General features: G+C 38.2%; 1 protein-coding gene across 7 annotated transcripts in view; it reads left to right on the top strand.

Annotated features, from left to right (window-relative positions):
• The window catches only part of LOC132201573 (disks large 1 tumor suppressor protein), a 48427-nt gene that overhangs the window by 8665 nt on the left and 18223 nt on the right, over positions 1-21539 (top strand). For 2 of the 7 annotated variants that reach the window (XM_059628295.1, XM_059628208.1), the window contains exons 1-2: positions 15514-15931; positions 19441-19536. In XM_059628295.1, coding sequence (XP_059484278.1) covers positions 15758-15931; positions 19441-19536 — 270 coding nt within the window. In that variant the 5' untranslated portion in view covers positions 15514-15757. Of the gene's footprint in view, positions 1-7661; positions 7752-15512; positions 15932-19440; positions 19537-21539 lie in introns of those variants that run through there. The other 5 variants (XM_059628125.1, XM_059627945.1, XM_059628035.1 and 2 more) reach the window with 4 other exon arrangements.

Genomic DNA, 21539 nt, shown 5'->3' with positions numbered 1-21539 from the left:
AAAAAGTTAGCTAGAAATTATCCAAATGGTCTGTCGGAAATTTTTTGATGGTAGCTAAAAAAATATTTTTTTTCAGTCAAGACCGTCACAAGGGTGGGCCAGGGTTGCAGGGGTGTGGGTTTAAAAAAAAATGATTCAAAAAAAAGTTAGCTTGAAATGATTCAAGTGGTTTGTACAAGATTTTTAGATGGTTGCTAAAATATTTTTTTTCCGTCACGACTTCGTTGCAAGGGTGTGCCAGGGTTCCAGCCTCGAGGGGGTAGAAAAAAATTTGTCAAAAAATATAGCTAGAAATTATGTATATGATATGTCCGAGATTTTTAGAATGGTTGCCAAAAACCATTTTTTTTCTCTTGGAGGTCAAATTGAAAAAAAAAATAGACTTTTCAGCTATTTTAGTCGAAATAGTCAATTTTTGTCCATTTAGTCGATTTTAGTCGATTTTGACCCTAGCTTAATCGACTCGAAATTGCATGTTTCGTGCTCATTTCATAACCCTTACATCCTGCGAAGATCAGAAAAAAATAGTTTATCGACTAAAACGCTCAGCCCTAACAATGACAAATTAATTTAGAAAAAAGTATTGTTCATGCAAAGATGAAAAAGCCAGAGTTTTTATCTTGACTATTAATAAAATAAAAATAAACTAATGTTATCACCAATTAATTTTTTCATTATTATTTAAATCAATGGTGAAAACAAGTTGAAAAAAAATTGTTAGTAGTTTGAATGAGATTACAATAATTTATTTTTCACAACAGCTCCATAGAATTTTCGTCAAAAATACCTTCCACGAATTGTGTTCCTTTGCGCGTACCAAGATGTCACGCAGGCCAAGACGCGTTTTATTTATTTCCCAGTGCGGATCCATTGCTTCCGTGTGAGTGCACCCACTTCGCAGGTGGGCCAAAAGTTCTGTGCGGGCTGTTCTGGTTGATGTTTTCCTTTCCTTTCGGAGTAATTGGATTTGCACAGGGCGCGCATCACTGCTCGCTGCCGGTCCGTCGGCGGTTTCTTGCTGCTCGCTGTCGTGGTAATTGCGAGCCTTTTTCGGGGACCAGACGTTTCCTCGGCAATTTACCTCAATCTGATCAGAGTGATGTAAAATTAAGGGGTCGCTCTTGCCGAAATTTCGTCCCGGGTCAAGTGGAAAAGGAGTGCAATCGCTCGGAAAAGTTTGATTGCTCTTCGGCTTAATTGGAATTGGAGCGGAGGTAAATAAAATGAACTGCGCTGCCGCGAACAAACATCATTTACAGCTTTCTGATCCTTATTAACTTGTCGTTGAGTTTGCCCCGGGGGCCAACTTTTGATCACCCAAATGGCACTTGATAAAGGACCAAGTTTTGCTTTCATAACACCAAGCGGCGAAAAGGGAGGCAACTTTATTAAAGGGTGGTTGCCGTCTGTCGCTTTTTATTGACAGATATATTGGAAGCGCGGTTGACCTGACTCAAAGTTTTCAACCTCTTAATTAGCAATATTGGTGGCACGTCTAGTCGCAGAACCTTGTGTTTTGTGATTTCGCAATTTCCCTTCACAATGAAAATTAATGAAGAAAGTTTTAAGCAATAATGAAAAAATTCAGACTACGTAATTTTCTTGTAGATTTTATAAATGTAAAAGAAATCCTGGTTTCGTCTTTATTTTCTTCCGGCAATAATTCTTCTCTCGCTGGTGCGTACAAGCTTAAGCAAATTTATACTCCATCCCCTCGCCCGCGAAATAAAACTGCGCGGCGATTATGACATCCTCTTCGCTCTCCGTCTGCATCATCTTCTTGCTGCCGACAGCATTAGGGAGCAGCAATTCGACGCTCTCCGACGAAAAAAAAAATATATATATATAAATTCCAGCAATTTGATAAAGAGCTGCAGCGGCACCAGCGCATAAAAACCTCCAGAGTAATTGCTTTTTTATTCCGGAACGCCGGCCGCTCCCGACGCGGTGTATACGATCCTAGTTTGAGAAAAAAACGCATTTGTCAGACGTTTGTGCCGTTTGCTTGGGGCGGACTAATTAGCTAGGCAACCCAGCGCCGCATCGCCGCAGCGGTCAGTGCGGAGCTGATCTGGAAAAGCGGCTCCGCACACAAAAAATTCTGCCACATTGACTGCCGCGGGCGAAACTTTGCCAAAGTTACACCCTCTCTTTTGCTGCTAAAAACGCGCTCGAGATGCCGAGCCCACTTTTTTTTGCGTCTTGGAATTGATCGCTTTCAACTGATCTTGCAAAAAGTCGCGCTTGCGAACTTCTCTGGGGCTAATTTGCCATCTTCTCGTGCCGCAAGGTTTTGAGATCCGTGACTGGAAAAGCTTTGGAGAGAGTTGCTATCGTTGACTGATGCGGAAAAAAATGGACTGCTGATGTGCAGGATAGTGGAATTGATTGCCTTTTAGGGGACATGACAAGTGATTTGCAATAACGAGGGTTACATCAGTCTGCATAAAAAAAATGGAAATAAATAAAATACTTGTTAAAATATTAAAATTTTCACTTGAAAAAGAAAAATTTATTTTTATTATATTAGTCATTTTTGTTTAGCTTTCAATCTTATTTTATTTAAATAATTTATTTGTTAAATGGTCTTTTATAATAATTTGTGTTCCATAAAAATGTGTTAAGCTTCAATTATAAAATGTATTATTTTCTTTCAATAATTGATTTTAATATAGCCATGTCCCCATGTCATATCAGAAATGTTGGATCATCTGTAGACTGTAACGGTTAATTATTTTGGGAGTATTTTTCATTTCTATTGTATTAAATTCAATGAAGAATATCAGATCAATAATAACTACTTTATGAAGATTAGCAACATGATTGTCTCTATTTTATTTCAACAAAAAATTCAAACTCAATAAACACAATAATGTGCGTGTTTCATAATTCTATTGTCCTCAAATAATATTTTGCATTACTTATTTTAATTATTTTATCATGGCACATGTCGTTAAACATTAATTGGTTGCAGACACCAAGCTTCAAAATTCGAACTAGAAATTTTCAAACAAAATTTAGGTTATTATGCACATAAACTTGTTTTTAGAAAAATATATACACGGTTAACGATATTTATCCTTGTTTTACTTGAAACAGTAAATGAAGTCATTTAAGGTAAATGAAGTTTTTCAGCGCAGACCAGGTGTCCTCCGCAAATTCAGTCATTACCTTTCTGTGTATTATATACCAACAGGCTGCAGAGGAAGCGAGGGACGAAGCTCATTATGTGCGGTATTTCCGAAAACAATAGCATTCCTCGCTCAGCAGCACTTTCAAATCCAGTCCTTTTTGTCGTCATTAAAGCTCCACATGCGCACACACACTATTTCCCCAGGAGCCTAAAATAATAAAGAGATGCGCTGTTCATCGAGCCAGAGTTGCTCTTTTGGAGCTGCATGACGAAAGTAAATAACGCGGGCTGTATGCAAATTAGAAGAAGAATAACACGACGCCGAGTGCACAAACACGCACTCACTCGCGCCGCTCCTAAATAATTTATCGTTCAGCCGCTCTAATTAACGCGCGACGACTGCCGACGTCTCGTCGGGATTAAAAAGCAATCCCGTCGGCGCAGATAAAAGACCGGATTAAAAATCATTCCGTCTTGACTCTGTTTGCCCTGATCCACTTTGACGCTGCAGTTTGTTTTCCCTCCGCCTATGGAACTCCCAGATCCTCACAAGCCCGTTTTTCCCTGGCAAGTCAATAAGGTCGTATAGTCTCGGCTTTATTGCCGGCAAATCACCTTTGGGCCGCTGCTGGATTTCGGTTCAATCCAATTCGCTTTACGCCCCATCGATTGGTTAATTGCTGATGACTGGCTCAAAAGATTAATGGAGAAAGCAGAGAAATCCGTTTTTCCAGGAGCCAATCCCGTTTAAAATCAGAAAGTAACTAAATTTTAGGATTCAATATTGTTAAAATAATTATATTATAATTATATATTATTATAAAAAGAATTATTTTATTTTCAATTAAAAATATACAATTTTTGAGCATTTTTTTAATCCTCTTTCAGATTTATTTAAAATAAACTAAGAACTCGGCAATTTCTTCGAAATTAATTTATCCACTTAAAAAACTATAATATCAGATTGTCCTCCCCACATATAATCTATTGTTCCTTAAATTTTTGAGATTCCCTTTTTATTCTCAATTACTATTAGCTTAACTTATATTATTTATTACACTATTGCAATGATTGCAACCAAAAATTTTTTTATTGATGCTGTTAAAGAAAATTTAATTAAATTTATTTTAATTTCTTATGAATTGTATAAATTCCAGTAATTGAAATTTTTCATGCGTTCTACTGTACAACAATTTTCTGTTATATTCCGTTTTCCAAACCCGAACTAACTTGTTTTTTGATAAAAAAAAGTTTTGACACCGCGATAAAGAAACCCTTTCAGAGCTACATGGTTGTCAGCAGCTATGAAAGGCTGCCAAAGAACTCATCAAAGCGGCGGTGACACAGGCCATAGTAAGCCGAAAACGCGGTGTTTTGTCCTAGAGTCTCCGCAACAAATTAATCTCGTTTATGTGGCCAGAGCCGGACTTGTTGATTTCTGGCGCTGTCATTCGCCCGGAACGCTCTCTTGACCCGCCGTCGCCGCCTCTGTTGCTTTTGCTCCGGCGAGCTGTCCTCGTTCGTTAAAACTAACTTGATGTGGGGTTTAATTACGGTGCTGTCTTGTGTCGCGACGAGTGTCGCGCAAAATGTGCTCAACACACCAGAATGCATCTCATAATGAAATATTGTGTTTCGCTCCGAGTCTTCTACATACTTGATGAATGTGGATTATTAAACGCAGCCGAGACTTAACCCCTTTGGGTGCAAATTGGAATAGGCAGCTTGAAGTAATTGCTTTACTTGCGTGTTGCTCCTCTTGAGTTGAATGATCAAAGGGTTGAGAGACTTTTCCTGCAGTAGGTGGATACAACATCAAATTGAATGTTCATTATTGAATTTTGTATCAATATAACTCTAAATACTACCAAATAATCTCAAGGAAAAATTAAACGGAAGAAAATTTTCGTGTACCTTTTGTATTTGTAATGAAATTCAAAAGAATCTTCACTTGATCTCTAGTATTATTATTTTGCCGCAAAATCAATGGGTAAAAAGACTTCAACTCTTGTTAAATCTACCAGAATTATTCAGTTAATGTGTTTAATTTTTTGCCTAAAATGTCATTTTGTGGTGGGTTTAAATTAATCAAATGTTTTTATATTTTTCTCAAACATCAATGAGAAATTACATTTCACAAGTATCTTATTTATTTTATTAAATTAATTAATTTAAAAACAAGCTTATATCAATCAACTTCTAATATTTAGTTTCAAATTGATGGGATACAAAATTAAATGGAATGATAATATTTGCTCTACTCTCGCATCCATCAAACTTCGGCACGCATCAAATATTAGTTTTGTAAAATCTCGATTGCCAGCAAATAATCATTCATTGTCAATCTAAAAAATTGCCATCCTTTTCCCACTGCGTCGCTTTTTATCCCATAAAGTCAGTCGGTGTTTGCGGACGTCTGTGGAGAGATATGTTGTATGACGATGGGGATAAGCTCGATTTATCGCTGTGCAGCCAATTTTTAATAACATGCCGCACGACGAGACAGTTGCGCCAACTCACTCGGCTGTCGAGCACTTTTTACGGCCTCTGCTCACATATCAACTCAATGTTCCCTTAATGACAAGCTATTCAACAAAATAAATGAAACCGGATCCGCACAGAGAGCAAATCTCTCCGCACTAAAAAAACTGCGCTCATATTTTCTTGATTGGTTTCCCTATCTGTGCAGCCGAATGTCAAAAGATCCTTTGACCTGTCGGCAAGATTTTTGCGATCCACGTTGATTTGCCGAGCCAGTGGAATGTGCTCTCGGCGAAAGCCACTCGATTTTTGTCCCAAACGCGCACGGCGGCGCCCTGTAATTAAGTAAAATTCCCTTGCTTTTGATCTCCGCCAACCTAATTCACTAAATGTACAGGCAAGGAAAAAGGGTCGGTTTTTGCGGGTCCACTCGGCGCAAGGTAAACAAAATGCAGCTTTAATTTTCTCCGGCAAAGTGGGTGCGCGTCAAATGGGAAATCTCCGGACAAAAGTCGTCGTGCGACCCAAAGTGAAAAAGGCCATTCTGCTTTTTCTCTCTGGCGTCTCGTAACCCGCCGCGACTAATGAAATGAAACTGGAAAAGGACAATGTATATATACTTCGCGAGCAAATCGCAACTCGTGTAATCATGGAAATAAAAAAGGGGTGAAATGAAAAACGGCTCGCAATAAAATAAGAGTGGCACAGAAGCCCGACAGCTGTTTGCGAATTTCCGAGGGAACATTTCACACTACATACTCGCTCCGATCGATGAGTTATGCAGCCCGATCCGCACACTTAATTTCGCCAGATGAAATTTGATTTGGCACCCCGCGTCGCTGGCTGAAAGTAGTGGCCCGGCGCCCCGGCAGATGGCGCCAGCTGCCTCGTCTTCAACCCTTTCGCCACGAGCACCACATTTGCAATCGATTATGAGACAAGACGGCTGAAGAGAAAAATTGTCCTCTGCGATAAAACTGGTTTCAGGCAATTTGCCTTTATCGAATCGCATTTGAATGATCTAAAATAGGGTCATTTCTCTTCGCCGGTGTGTTTAATCAACCGGTGAAAACGTCGAGTTGCTTTGAAAGGGTTCAATTTGCAAGCCGCAAGGCTCGAGTGTCCTTTCTCCAACTTTGGCCGGAGTTGGCACTATCAAAGTTGGGCTGCCTGACAAAAGTGCCCGGCGGTAATTCATTTGCATTTGCCGCGACACATTAAACGACCCTGCTGGCTACCTTGGGCGAAATAATTACTCACTCTTCATTTACATCTGTTCCTCGGCACTCGAGCGTGTCTTTCAATTAATCATGCGAACTTGATACTCTCTCATTATTCATCGCCCACCTCGCGTTGAAAGTAATTCTCAACAAACGAAACTTGTCGCGTTCTTAATCAATTTCTTTGAGACTTACTATGACAAGAGAATTCATGCAGATGACAGACTCTGCAAAAGGAAAGGAGATAATTAAGTTTCTTTTAACGTGGGTAATTAAAAATTTCCTTAAAAAATCGCACCAACTATAACCCTATTTGATTGCATTTCCATTTCATTCATCTATAGATTGTCTTTTAATTTAGTCCTCCGTTGTTGTGTTGTTTTTCTAAATTTGATTATTCTAACAAATTCCAAATAAAGAGCTGGTGAAAAACCCATTAAAATTGTGTGCGGTTCGTTGCGTTTTGCTCCTGAACGCAATTAAACAGATCTGATTATATCTCTTTGACTCATCAACACAAAGTTTTAGCGTTCAGAAACTCGAGTTGTTCAAATACCGTGTCTCTCCTTCAACAATGAAATCCGAGAACAACGCGATAAACTCGGGCCGATTGTTTTTGTTGAAAAGTGTTTTCGCCCGCGTCTCCCGTTCCACCGAGAGACGTTCTCCTTCTTTTTGCTTGCAGCCAAAACTTGCTCCCAAATCGAGTTATACCTTTTCTTTTGCTGGGCCGTATATTCTGCCGCGTTAAGCACGGCACACACACAGCCCAACTTTCCAGCTCGTTCGCCACTCTTCTCATCGTGTTTGACTTTTGCTTGTTCCAGGGAGGCCTGCTGCCCCTCACGCGGGCCCTTTACGACCTCGAACACAGAGCCATTGGTTCGGATGAGGTCGCCCTCACTTACCCTCCACCGGTGAGTACACGTACATGCACCAGTATTGTATGTATTTAAACTTAACTTTTGTCTCCGCACGCTATTATTTAAGATCTCCCAATAGATACCACTTAGCTTCTGATGGCTTTGAGTTAGTTAAACGTTGAACCTTTATTTGATATGAATTTTGTCTCTTATGAAGTTAAATATTAAGACAAAAATAAATCTGTTTTAATTTTTATTGAAATCCATAATGTCATGTAACATTTTAAAATGGTATTTTAAATTATTTTTTTTATTAATATCATTATCAATGAATTTATTTTAAAAATTTACAAATTAATGAAAACACGTTTTTTTTGTATCAACAGTAAAAAAATATAATCTGGAGACCAACTTTATTTAGATTATTTTAGAGTATTTAATTCAAATGCCAATTGAGGATATTCAAATAAATTGATATAATTTAAAAAAAAAAAAAAATATTCTGCTCCCAGTTTCCTTTGGTATCAAAATTTCGTGAAAAAAAATATTTCACAGTTATGAATTATAAATTTTAATTTTGAAAACTTCATGTTAATACAAAAGTTCGTTCGTTAATTTTATGTGTTAAAAATGATTGAGATAAACTGTTTTCCACACAAAAAAGAGATCCACATAATATTTTCTTATTTCTTTATGAGAATTAGGGATAATTTTTCTTCCCTTAACAGCTGAGATAACATTTATTTATATTCAGTAACATTTATTTCCACTTGTGCCTGGCTGGAGCCTCGGAGCCTAGCATCGGTAGATCTTTTGGCTCTATCTTTGTTATTTATTGCACGGATTTGAAAGGATAGAGGAGCGCGTGGAATCGCCGGCGTTTTCCGCTCGGCGTTCCATTTTTCATATTTTTGGGCTCGCGGCGCACAGCAGGGGGATGGCTTTTTGAAATGCAATGAACCCCGACGCGAGAAATAGCCGCGTTTGCATCCCCAGCGTTTTTGGCGCGTGATGAATTGCCGCCATCAATCGTGGGCGAAAACACAATTTGCATCTCGCGTGATGCGGTCGGATCGTGCAGCCTCCGGTGACTTGTATTTCACACGCCGCGTCACTTTTATGATGCGATTCTGTATGCGCGACGCGTTTTTGGAGCGCTGCCTCGCCGCTTAATTGTCTGTGCCGACGCTCAATGAGCTATGAACGCGTTATCTCTCCCCGTTCGCCAAATCCTGCCGCCCACCTTGCAAAACTTCAGAGGGCCGGTTTTATGGAAATAGAGATTTATTAGTTTTCGCTGATAAAATATTACCCCCTTTTATTAATAAACACATAAAATAATTATGGACTCCAATAAATTAAAATTATCAGAATTTATTAAACGGGATAAAAGGGGTTTGCAATTATAAATTTATAATGTTTTTATTATAATTGTTGTTTATTTGCCCAAATTGTTTCATCTTACATCACATTGTTTTGTTTTTCATTGCTTTAGAGTTTATCAAAATAAAAATTTTAAAATCCAAAATTAATATTGCAATTCAAGAAATATTTTTGGAATGGCGGTAGTTATTGTTTATTCAAGAAATTACAAGTCAATTGTAATTTTTTTTTCCTAATTTTAAATCAAAAGTTCTTTATCTTGTTATTGTTTCTCCAGTTTTAAAAGGCTTTTTTCCTCCAATAATTTTTCCACCCGACGAGAAATTGCCACCATTCTGAGCACTTTTCTGCTCCATTTCTCACAAACTACACAGTAAATAAAGCAAATGAAAATATTTGCTCACAAGATGCCGCCTCGCGTGGGCCAAAAGCCTCCAGTGGCAGTTTTGCGGAGAACAAGAAGGCAGCCGCGCTAGCGTGTAAAGAAAGTAAACACAAGAGGAGGAAGCAACCATCTGACATGATTAAATGCAGGGTACTTGCGGGAGCAACAAAGACCGCGAAGTACTGAATCACCGCTAGCGACACCCAATTACTTCTGCTAATGGAATTACTTTTTTAACACAAACGATAATTCAATTTCAAATAACGTTTCGCTTAAAAAGATAAAAAAAAATAGTTTAATCTTCAATTCTGAGACTCGTCAGAGTAAAACAACGAAATAGTCGCAGTAAAATTTTGAGATAAATTAAATAAATATAATTATTTCTCTCATTCAGAATTTTAAATTTTAATGGATAATTATTTTAATAATAAATTGCGTTTAAATTTTTACCAAAAGACTTGTATAATTGCAGGTTCAATAGAGATAGCTAAATATAATTTGTAATTTTTTTTTTTAGAAATAATTCTAAGAAATATATTTTTATTTTTGATCGTAAAGAATTTAGATATATTATTTTAATTAGGATTTTGAATTTTTGTACAGTATTGAGTGACAAAATAAGCTCCGCATCCAGAGATTATAAAATTTCTGGAACATTTTGGCATCCTCCTCCGAAACACTGAAAAACTTTTTGCATTTTAAATTTTTGCCTTTGTTCGCTGCATGCAAAGAATTGTTAATGCCGCCCCGAAAGCAACATATACAAATTGAAAAATGTCGAGTTGGCTGGAGGAAATCCACAGGGTGCTTGCGAGATTCTGCGCCGCAAAAAAAAGGAAGGAAAAAATACTGCTCGCGTGCTAAACCACTTTTCCGAGTACTGCTGGGGTTAATAAAAACGCCAGCCAGGCGAGGCGGCTTTTTAATCCAAGCAAGAGACATCCTGACAAGAGCGCGAGATGAAACAGTTCGTGCATGCGAAAACTCAGCGGGGCCACAAACGAGAGCAGCGACATCGCAGGCGGCCCAGTCTATTTCGCAATTAGGTGACTCGATGGTGTGAAACTTGCTATTTTTAGCTCCCCAGCCATCGCTTCGTAGAGGGTGGACCAAAACAAAAAACGGCGTGCGATTTGCCCTTTGTTTCTCGGGTTTTCCGAATCGCCAGTTTGAACTCGCCGACTATAATTGGCCAAGGTCGCCAAATCCTGACGATTGCTGCTATTTTGGGTTTGTGAATCCACAAAAGTCTCTACCGGGATTCCTAAATGTGAGCGTCAAAGACGCTCTAGCTCTAGTTTGCTTCAAAAATATAGAAATTATTATAAAAATATTGTTAATAATTTCAATATGGCTGAAAAATATTACAAAAGTCAATTAAAATATTTATTTCAATTTTGATTGTACTTTTGTAGTATTGAACAATGCTTGCAAAAACGATCTTAAAATAACAGCATAAACGGATAAAATATTATGCTGTTTTAGTTTAACAAAAATGTTCCAGAAATTCCGTGATCAATAAATACTGTTATTATAATTAATACACCAGGAATGAAATAATTGCTTCGATTAACATATAACCTTTTAAATTTGTATTATTTTCACATTTGCTGTGGAAACTTTTTTTAACAATTCAAATCCACTAAACCCTTTGCCCCAAATTCCTTTATCTGAAGCCTCCATCGCACTGCCGCATTTAAAAGCCATGCGGCCCCTTTTTACCCTCTCGCCCACGCGAAACGCATTTCGCCGGTAACAAAGTAGTGCATACAAGGAAGGGGCTGAGCGCGGCCCTTGCTCGTGTTTTTCCCTCCAGAATTGACTCACTCGCAGTCAAGTGCGCCGCACGTGCCTCTGCCACTAAATTTTGTGCAAAAACTACACCGTCTCTCTCTCGCTTGCTCTGCGCGACTCACTTTCAGCCTGGCTTTTACGAGGCCATGATAAAATCCGCCATACTCCAATTTCGGGTCCGTCGAGTGAGCATTGCCACCAGAGCTGCTCAGTTTTCCCTCATTTGGAATTTGGACATGGACACCCGAGACAAACATCACGAAAGGGAAAATTTGTCCAAAGGGTAAAATTTAATATGAGGTGTTAAATGTATGCTTTTTAATTTGAAAAAAATCCAATGGAAGATATTTTTAGGATAAATATAAAAGCTCAAATAAAAATTAGATTGAATTAAAAAATAGTTGATTTTGAGCAACTGAATCAAAGCAGTGCAAAAGTTCTGAGAACAATGACGTGATTTACTTTTTTTCTCTACTAAATATAATTTTTAAATCGCAAAATTCGGGTTATTTGAAGAAATAAATGTGTAAATTCATTTTCTTGCTTACAATTTTACAGTTTAATATAATTTAGAGAAAAGATGAAAATTGTACAAATAATAAATGTTTTAAAATCACACAATACAAACATAACGGAGGTAACAATTATCGTTTTTTTCTGTGCTGAAAGCTTGCAAATTTATAAAAAAAAAATTATTTAAAGAAAATCTAAAATTTGCCAGCAAGAAATATTTTAAATTATTTTTGTTTGTATATCTCTACATGTATCATGCCTTTTTTCAAGTCCCAACTTTTGTATTCACAGATTTCATGTGATTTTATCAAACCCTTGCAGATTACCTCCCTAAGTCGCTCAAAATTGCTTTCGAAAAAAAATTATCAAATCGATCTACACCCTTGAACATCCTATTGTCCTTTATAAGACGATGCTAGTCACACACGTCACACAAAAAAATTATTCACGCGGAGAACAAAAATGCTGACGCTCCGTTTTTTCGCACCGTTAGAGGCGAGTGGTGGGCCTCGTTTGAGATAAAGGCGCGAATTCGGAGGCGGCTCGTCGCACGCGTGCCCCTTTCTACTCCATCGCGCTCGCGAAATCTCTTTGATCATCCGCCGCACTGCAACGTCTCGCGTGTAATTGCCGCTTTCTCGTCTCCAGGCTCGTTCGCCTCGCACACGTCTCATCTCCATCTTTTCTCTCCCTAATTGCTGTGCCACCCTCTCGTTTGGACGCAAAGTGCTCCATTTTTGCTGTTAGGAATGCAAATCTCGTTTTTGCACCACTCCCCGCCTGGCGAACTAATTTATAGCTCAAGTTACACGAAAAGCGGCTTAATTATGGGCCTGCAACTTTGTTTATGAGCATAGAAACTCAACTTCATACCTTTCACAGAGGAAAAATTATGATTCCCTTCGCCAAATTTTACCAGCAAAATGAACAAATGAGGTGACTGTGATGTCATAGTAATTTACTTTGGCTTTTCCTTCAAACTTTTTCTAGGCCAGACCAACAGTCTTAAGACCTCTTTTTTATACTATTTAATTCAAAACCAATTAAGCTTATTAATTAATAATTATTATCACATACCTGTATCCCAGTATTTTTTACAATTTGTATAAATAGTTTCCAAAGTTTTGTAAAAAAAAATTAATATTTCTACTGGTTCTTAACTATTCAGAAAATATCATATTTTAGCTACATCATCATTAATTTTATCCTACAATGAGCTTTATAAGGTATATAAAAATAATTTGAAATATTATAAATTATTATAAATTGACCTATTTTGCTAGAAGTTGTTGAAACAATTGATCTCCAATTAACCGAATGAAAATCTAGATTTTTCACTTTTTTGTAATTATTTTAATAAAAAGAAAACTCACATTTTTCCAAGCATACAGAAATGCATTTCACCCCTTTTTGGCGCCAGTCCATCTCCCTAAACCTACTTAAACGTAAAAGATCAGAGAATGATGAGTCTACAAATATCAAATCATAATAAATCATTTTGGAAATTCATTACTTTTTCACCGTCACTCTACATTGCACAACCTCTTTTGACGTTATTGGCACATATTAATCACCCTCTCTCGGAGTTGTTTGCTTTGCTTGCTCAGATGCCATGAAATTATATTTTCGCTTGCCATGCAGACCAAATCAATACACTTGATAATGCAACCCACTTTGCGCGGAATTAATGTTCGTGGTAATGTGGCGAGTCTCAGAATTTCCATTGGCAAAATAATTGCACACCAGCAGCAGAAGGGTGTATATTATAATGGTGAGAGGGCATTGGGCGGATATCGACGAGCGAGCAGTTTCCTTCCGCCGTCATTAAATGCTGCGAGCACCACCGTATTCAACAGGCACCCTGCTAGATGTATTCAGCAGAAGACTTGCAATTGAATGTGCCACCGCGATTTGCTGCACGGATTGGCTCCAATTTCCAGAGTCGAGTGCACTTCCTGCACCAGGACTACAAAAAAAGAAGATTCACGCAAACGAACTCATCAATCAATCGCCGCAAATGAGCGGCGATCGATTATTTCCTCGGCAGAAGGGCGCCCGCCCGCGCCCGTCAGTGTTGTCGACCGACAACGCCCACATTTGTCAAAATGTTGTCAACCGCGGTGCCAAATTATTAATTGCGGTTCGATCTTGGCTTCAACATGCTGGCCTCTTCCAGCTTGATTGATGTAATGAGCGTCAGATTATTTTAAACTTTCCATAACAAAAAACTGACCCTTCTGCTTTGACAGACAGTTTGGGTTTATTTTAAAGAGGCTTTTAAAAAAACCAAAACACGCGTGTAAAAGCATCTCTGCTGAAACATAAAACTCGTTGTGATGGAAACGCTCACGCGAATTCAGATTTTGTATTTCGTTGAAAATACGCCAAGCAGAAAGCATCTGAACGCAGCTCGCGTCACTTCTTTCACTTTTTGTCACTTGCTCGGGGTAATTTCTTTTGATTTTAGAGGTTCACTCAAGGCGCACTTGTATCTCATTTGAGCTTTCTTTGCAAAACAGACTCCCGTCGGCGTGCTCATGACACTTTTATTAAAGCGCCTGAGGGTGTATTGAAAACGGTGCGCAATTCATTTGGAATAAAAGTTAGTGTAGACCGAACGAAATTACAAAAACATCATTCTGATGTTACACAATGCTGTATATAATTATTTTTATAGTGTCTCTCTATTTCTGTGAAATTTTATGAAACCAATTCAAATACAAAATAAGAGAAATGGCTTGAAGCTTGAAATAAAAAATAAAATATACAAGTCGTAATTATGATTAACTCATCGTTGTTAAAACCATTCTTAATATTACATGCATACAACGACCTACTTTCTTCCAAAGATTTTATGATAATATATTATGTTTATTTCTAACCGTTTTTTATAATTATCACAATGAGCTAGAAGTAAGTTAAAAATTATTATTATCTGAAACTAAATTAATAATTAATTATGTTTTTAAATACATTTATAAGTTAATTTTAAAAATTAAAAACAAGGGTTACAATAATATATATATCAAGTATTAAAAAATGATACATATATTAGCCAATCCCTGAACTATTTTGAGAATTGATCATTTTTCAATGTTATATTAATTTTTTCTAATCCCGTCCTTATTAAAATTCCGGATTCAAATTGTGATTTTCACTAAATATGTTTCAGTATTCAAGTCTTGCAGGTTGTATTTTTTTCTATCTTTAGGGGAAAAAGCTTTTCCTAATTTTCATAAAAAATAATGTGTGAATTAGTGAATTTGAACGTCATTGCATGGCTTGCGAAGGTTTCACGAATCCCTTGACAGTCGTTCGGATTGGCCTTTTAGAAAATGCCAACATCAAAGTCACTCATGATTTTTATTAATAACACGCCCTCTTTGAAGAAGAAGGTTGGTCCTTGTGCAGAGGAGTCGGTGCAAGTAATAATCGAATCGAGGCCAATCGAGAGAGGCCTGTCTGATATTAAATTCATGTTTGCCCGAAGGACTGAGGAAACGCGAGGCAAGTCCGCGCGGCTGACTTGCGATGTGACCTGGGCGGTGATTCAGCATCATTGTCTCCGCCGTCGTCGGCGCCTCTTCTAGTCTTCTTTTATTGATAGACTCTCGCGTGTAAGCAAATCTGGCCGGCGCGTCCCTCCTCCCTCTATTTTCACTGCCTACGAGTGGAGGCGACGAGTCCATCCCTCCGCGTACAGCCTCATCTTTTCAGCGGCAAAATCTGCTTACAGTCGCCCCTACAGCAGGCACCGAACGACACCGCGCCTCTCACATTACCGCGGAAAGTGCCGCGGAAAAGTGGCAACTCCCTGGATGCCGAAAAAACGCAGCTCAAAATAGACTCTTCTATTTCCGAACAAGTGCGACCGCGTGCTCTGGTGGATCTGACGTGTGCCCCGACAGCCGCCCCCGGGGGCAGATTCTCTTATTATTTTTTTTTTGAAAAGTGAAATCATTTTTGGGAAATATTATTCGCGAAAATGATCGACTGGGTGTCCATTGTGCGGCACTCGCGCCGCCGCTTTTCCAACTACATGTACGCCGTGCCCAACAAGGTGCGCCGCCGTCAGGCCAAGATGGTGCCGACGGAGCAGCCGCCCCCGGAGGCGGTCACCACCCCCGACGGTTGTGCTGGCGCATCCAGCTGCTGCAGCGTAAGATTTCTTTCTTTCGGTTTTTTATTTTTATTTTTGCCCGACACTTAAGCGTATACAATGGGGCGGTGATTAGCGGGGGTGAATGCGCACATAATGGGTTCCCTCCCTCGAGTCCTCTCCTTGCTTGCGAGCCAAAATTCGCACCCTTCATTGTTCGACCTACAAACGCTGGCGTGCAAAATTCGCTGGCAGGAGCTGAATTTCGGCCCTTTTGTTCTCCGACGGGTTTAATTGTTTGCGCCGTGCGAGTTGGCAGACAGTTTGAGATGTTAAAATTTAATAGTGGAGGATGCGGATGATTGTTCATTGTCAGTACGCACTAAAAGTGTTTGTGTTGTGAGCTTGCAAAGTGGTCTATGAGGATAGTTATGTTTTAACGCGAGTTTTTGTTTTAGAATTCTCTAGAATTTGCTACGAATAATTTTATATTTTTGTTTATCCTCCCTTGGTGAAAATATATTTTTTTAGATGTATCGGATAAATCTAATCATTTATTTTTACATTATTTGTTGCTTTTTTGTCTTCGAAAAAAGACAGTAAACTCAACAACGAATTTATAAATCTGCCAATTAATTGTCTCCGATATTTTTGGCAATTTTTTTTTTTTTATTATTATCGATTATTATTATTATTTTCTTCTGTTTTTTCCAGACTTAAACTGTTTCAAAGTTTTCTCCTTGAACTGAAGAATCAAATAGGAAAATTAAAATATTTTCATTAAACCAATATTTTTTTCATTCATTATATAACGCTTTAATACAATTTTATTAGATTTTGTTTTGAGCTAAGTTGTTAGCGAACCGTGGCAAAAGCTGCGCAAATTCTGAGTAATGGGGATAGGCGGTGTTGCTTTAGGCCTAAATAAGTGAACATATTGATTTTATTGGCAAATTGATCAGGCTGGACCGGCGCTGATGCACTTCCATCATCTCTTCTCCGGGGTCACATTTGAGCTACCTCATTTGCATTCCAACGTTTAATTAATTCACCAGCCCGGGAGCTTCCATAAGAGCGTTAGAGATTGAAAGAGGCTGCTGGGGGGCGAGAGTGTTTACAATCACACACACACATGCGATGCCTCCTCGCTGGGATGGCATGCGCCCAGATTTTGCACCTGTTCCACGCAGCTCCACCCAACCATTGACATGGCACAGAAAGTGTTACAAATTGCAATCCCACTAGCTCTCGGTACTTTATAGTCGCAATTTCTGGAATGTTCTTAAGTATTTCGCAACATCCGCCCTTTTTTGTAATAAATTATAAAATGTAATTTTTAAATCTTGATTAATTTTATAATTTTTTTTCTTCAAATTTCTAACTCTGACGGGATTAAAAATTTTAAATTTCTTAAACTAACAATAAGCAATATTTTGCATAATTTATTGATTATTATATTTTTTTATATATTGATAAATTTAGAAACAAATATTTAAAGTTAGGCCCATCCTATTTTTAAAAGAGCTAATGATGAGCACGTGCTATAGCAAGTTCCATGACTTTTTATAAATATTTAAAATTTTAATTTGCATACAAATATTTTTATAATCAATTCTAGCTTTACCTGTTGCATATCATAAAATAGCTCTAAAAGAATTCAGTAAAAATTTTGTGAAAAAAAAATGTGATGAAATTCTGAACCCTGAATTCAGTTTACAAAAAATTAAATTATGATTGCTAATTTTTTTATTTACATTACAGGTATAATCGTGATAAGTTAATTGAATTTTTAAATTTCATTTTACTGCTAAAAGCCAATCTTTTCATCACTTCTCTGGAGAAATTTCTATTCTGCTTGTTTCATTTCAGATGTGTTTTGTAAACGTCATGTACGTTGCCAGTTATTTGTTGTTGGTGCTAACGTCTTTATGGAACATGTTGCAAGAAACAGAAATTTACATTTCATTAGCGAAACACAAAGAAAGACTGGTGAGCCGAGTGGTGCAAAAAGTCAGCCAGCACAAGCAGCAAAGAAGCCAAATGCATATTAATTAATCTTGGCGAGGCCAGGCGCAGCCAGGCTGATGTTGAAAAATTACATGGAGCACAACAGAGCGGAAAATGAATTGCCTGCGCTGGAACTGCTTTGTGCGCGAATCCAGTCCGCTTTGTTTCTGTCGCAGCGACGTGTGCGAGTCTGTGTTTATCACGTGCCAAATAGATTTTGAAATAGACAGAAGCAACAGCAAAACTCGCGGACGCGGAGAGAAGAAGTCTCGCTCGCTGATGGTGCACGAGCGTAATGCTTTTAAAACGCGCCGCTCCACATTTCCACCACTGCCTTCGAATAATGTGTTTATTTTTGAAGTAGGAAGTTAATTTCCACGCCCTATTTTCACTTCGCTCTCGATATTTATGTGCCGCTCACTCTTGGACTCTCCAACACTTTCAGAGTCCGAAGGATGTTATTATTTTTGGCGCTGGGCAATTAAAATCTAGGCATGTTGTGGGTTGAAACTTTGTGTTTGTATTATTTGCGTGCTGCTGAGAATTCCAACAATATTTGTGTTTATGGATGGTTAATTTGAAATGCTTGATTGCGCATGGTAATTATAAGTCTTGTTGGAAATATATATTTAAGGTAATGATTAGATTACACATAATTATTCCATTACATTTATTCATTTCTGCCATATATTATTATCATAAGCTGTGCAAATTAAAATTATGAATTATTCCGTCTTTACATTCACTGATTGGGTCAATGAACTAAACGTTGTAGATAAATTTTTTTAAATACAGATTTAATTTAAGTTTTTTTTTTTCATATTTAAGCAGGCTGGATATCCCTCAATTTTAGGTAATACAAAAATAGGCAAAATGATTTGAACTATTTTGTTATTAAAAATTAATAATTTTACCAGAATTTCACGATCGAGGGTTGATTCATGGTGATTTGAATTAAAATGCAGCTTTTAAGAAAAACAATACCCTTCTCTCAACCACCGCCTAGAAAGCTCATGAATTATGGTTGCAGCCCGCAGCCAAAACATTATTTACCCTAAACAATAAACAACTCACAAAACCTAACGAGGAAAAGCTAACTTTTAAATTCAAATCACCAAAAATTAATAATGTTCATTAAAAAATAATAACAATAATAACTAAAGTTGAAATCCAAAATGTATTAAATGCAATTTTAAGGCTTACTTATTGCAATGATATCAGAAGTTTTTTTACAGAATTTACTATGCTCTTCTCTTACAATATTCAATGTTGAAACTCTAAATACAGCAAAAAAAACTTATTTTTTCCTGCAGTTTTTAGTTAATAAATACGTATCCAGTTCTCAGCCATGACATAGATTGTAGCTCCCCCTTGGCCTTTTCAATATATAACTACTTGTGGAATATTTTTCAACCGAAGTGTAAATAAATTTTGTCCCAAATCTCCGATATTGATAAAGTTTTGTGCCTGTCAATAGCGGGCGCTCTTATTGCACGCACGCTCTGCCGATCAAGTTGGGTCGCCTCAATCAAAATGCTAATCCGGGCGTTGTTTGTCCACAGAAGCCGAGGTACGCGCCGGACGATGATTTATTGACTTCACATTCCCCGCAACATGAGCAGGGTCACGTCATCCTGCGAAGTGATAATTACGCTCAGGTAAGTGAACAACGCGCCACTAACGGTCCTTTGTGCGAATAAATTTACGTATGGGAGCTCGCGGCGCGCACACACCGCGCGTGTCGTTTTAATATTTAATTTGGCACCGGCGGGGATTAGAGTAGCGAGCGAGGAAAGCAGGGTGCGATGCTGCATTCGCGCTGCGCAACCTCTCCCTTCCCTACCTAGAGCGCGGCAAATCCGACCCTGTATCACTGCAGATATTATTATGTGTGCGGCAAATTATGCGGGCCCGATCTCGGATTCGCCGCCGCACCAATGTTTTGTACAATATTGCCCAGGTTCCTTATTCTCAAACCCCACAGCACGGAACCGTCAAAGTTTTTTCCTCTTGGAAATGAAACAAGTTTGCCGGAAGAAAACTTCCTGTCGTGCTGTGTTTAGTTTTTTCTCTGCCAATGAAAACGGTAATGGGTGTGTATTTCGGAGCAATAACTCATTCGCTGGAGGGTTTTCCTTCAAGGTTTTTTGCACCTTTTTGTCGTTGATCTTGATTGATATTAATTGCAACAGATCTGATTAGAAACCAAGTTTTATTTTCCATCGTAAAAAGGGACAGATTTCATTGTCAGTAAAGATAAAACTGCAATTTCCTCTTCTTCATTGTCCTGTGTGCAATAAATGTCATTATCAATTTTCCCTTCTCGTTCATTGAAATTTCTCCATTATTAGCTTCTTTCTTTTTTTAATTCTTCCTATGTATAAAAAAATATTTTGGAATGGCTAATCCTTTAAGGCTGTTTTTAATGGCAAAAACAAATTTTTACTAAAGAGGGCTTAATTATTGTCAACGCTGTTTAACTCGGCTTTTTTTGGTCACAATGCATTCATTATTCAAATCACAAATAAATGTCTTCATAATGAGCGAAAAAGCGGCAAGTTTAGCGTGATAAGCCTATTATGTGCTTATCCAAACTTTATGCAAATAGCAGCAAGTTTAGCCCGATTATACCGTTGTTGTTTTTTTCTCTCTCACAAACAGACAAAGTTTCTCTCCAACTTTTGCACACTCATTGAAGTCGACTGGCGTTAATTTCGCAACAAACTTACTTACTTATTCCACTGACAAGCGCACACAACAAATTTCATGCAGCCTGGTCAGGCAGACGGTGAGATAATTGTGTCATCAAAAGTTGTCCAGCTCCACGGTCCGTCTCTTTTCTCATTTGAATAATTTATTCACTTGCAGCGCTGATAATCGAGGCACATTACAGCATTAGTACTTTGAACTCTCTTGCGAAATCAAGCAAAAGTTGTGTCGACATTTTGTGGATCGGAAGCCGGTTGGCTGCAGATGCACATCCGGCTAATTGATAGCCGCGCGAATGGGGTCTGCATGCAAATTTCAATATTGGTCGTGTCATCGCAAACGGCGAACCGCAAATTTATTCGATGATAAAAGGTATTTAAGGGTGAGCTTAATGGCGGATGCCGTCCATATCTTGTAAATTCGGTTGGAGCGGCGCCAATAAAATAAAACGTGCCGCCGCCGCCACTCCCGGCGGCCTCACGACTTTTTTGTTAGCAACAAATGTCATCAGTCCAAACTTTTTCCGTTCAGCCCTTTCTTATCAATCAAAATCCAACGCACTCGCCAGTAATGGCGCAAGAGTAAAATCAAATGCTTTTCAGGTTTTGCGGTGTCAAAGAAGGGATGAGGCTGAAATTGATTGCCTGTTTTTTAACCCTCAAGGTCATTCTTTTAATCGAAAAGGTCACTTTTGCTGCAAACTGTGCGAATTTCCCCTTCCTTTTGTCGTCCCTGACGAGCAATTATTTTTAATGAAGTTTTCACTTAAAACGAAAGCGTTTGTTTCTTTGCGAGCACAATTACGCTCTTAAGAAGAATCTCGTCGGCGCGTCTCTGTAAAAATAGACGCGTTCTTTTCGTGCATCTATCTTGTCTCGCAGAGAATAAGAGGCGAAAGTGAACGCCACGGAATTGGCCAATCTCCAAGCACCACATAAATTGCTTGAATAAT

Source organism: Neocloeon triangulifer, unplaced genomic scaffold (assembly GCF_031216515.1).
Source record: "Neocloeon triangulifer isolate White Clay Creek 2 clone unplaced genomic scaffold, ASM3121651v1 ptg000001l, whole genome shotgun sequence".
NCBI classification, from domain to species: domain Eukaryota; kingdom Metazoa; phylum Arthropoda; class Insecta; order Ephemeroptera; family Baetidae; genus Neocloeon; species Neocloeon triangulifer.
Note: the sequence above shows the minus strand (reverse complement) of the source record. Positions and strands in the feature narration are given on the sequence as shown.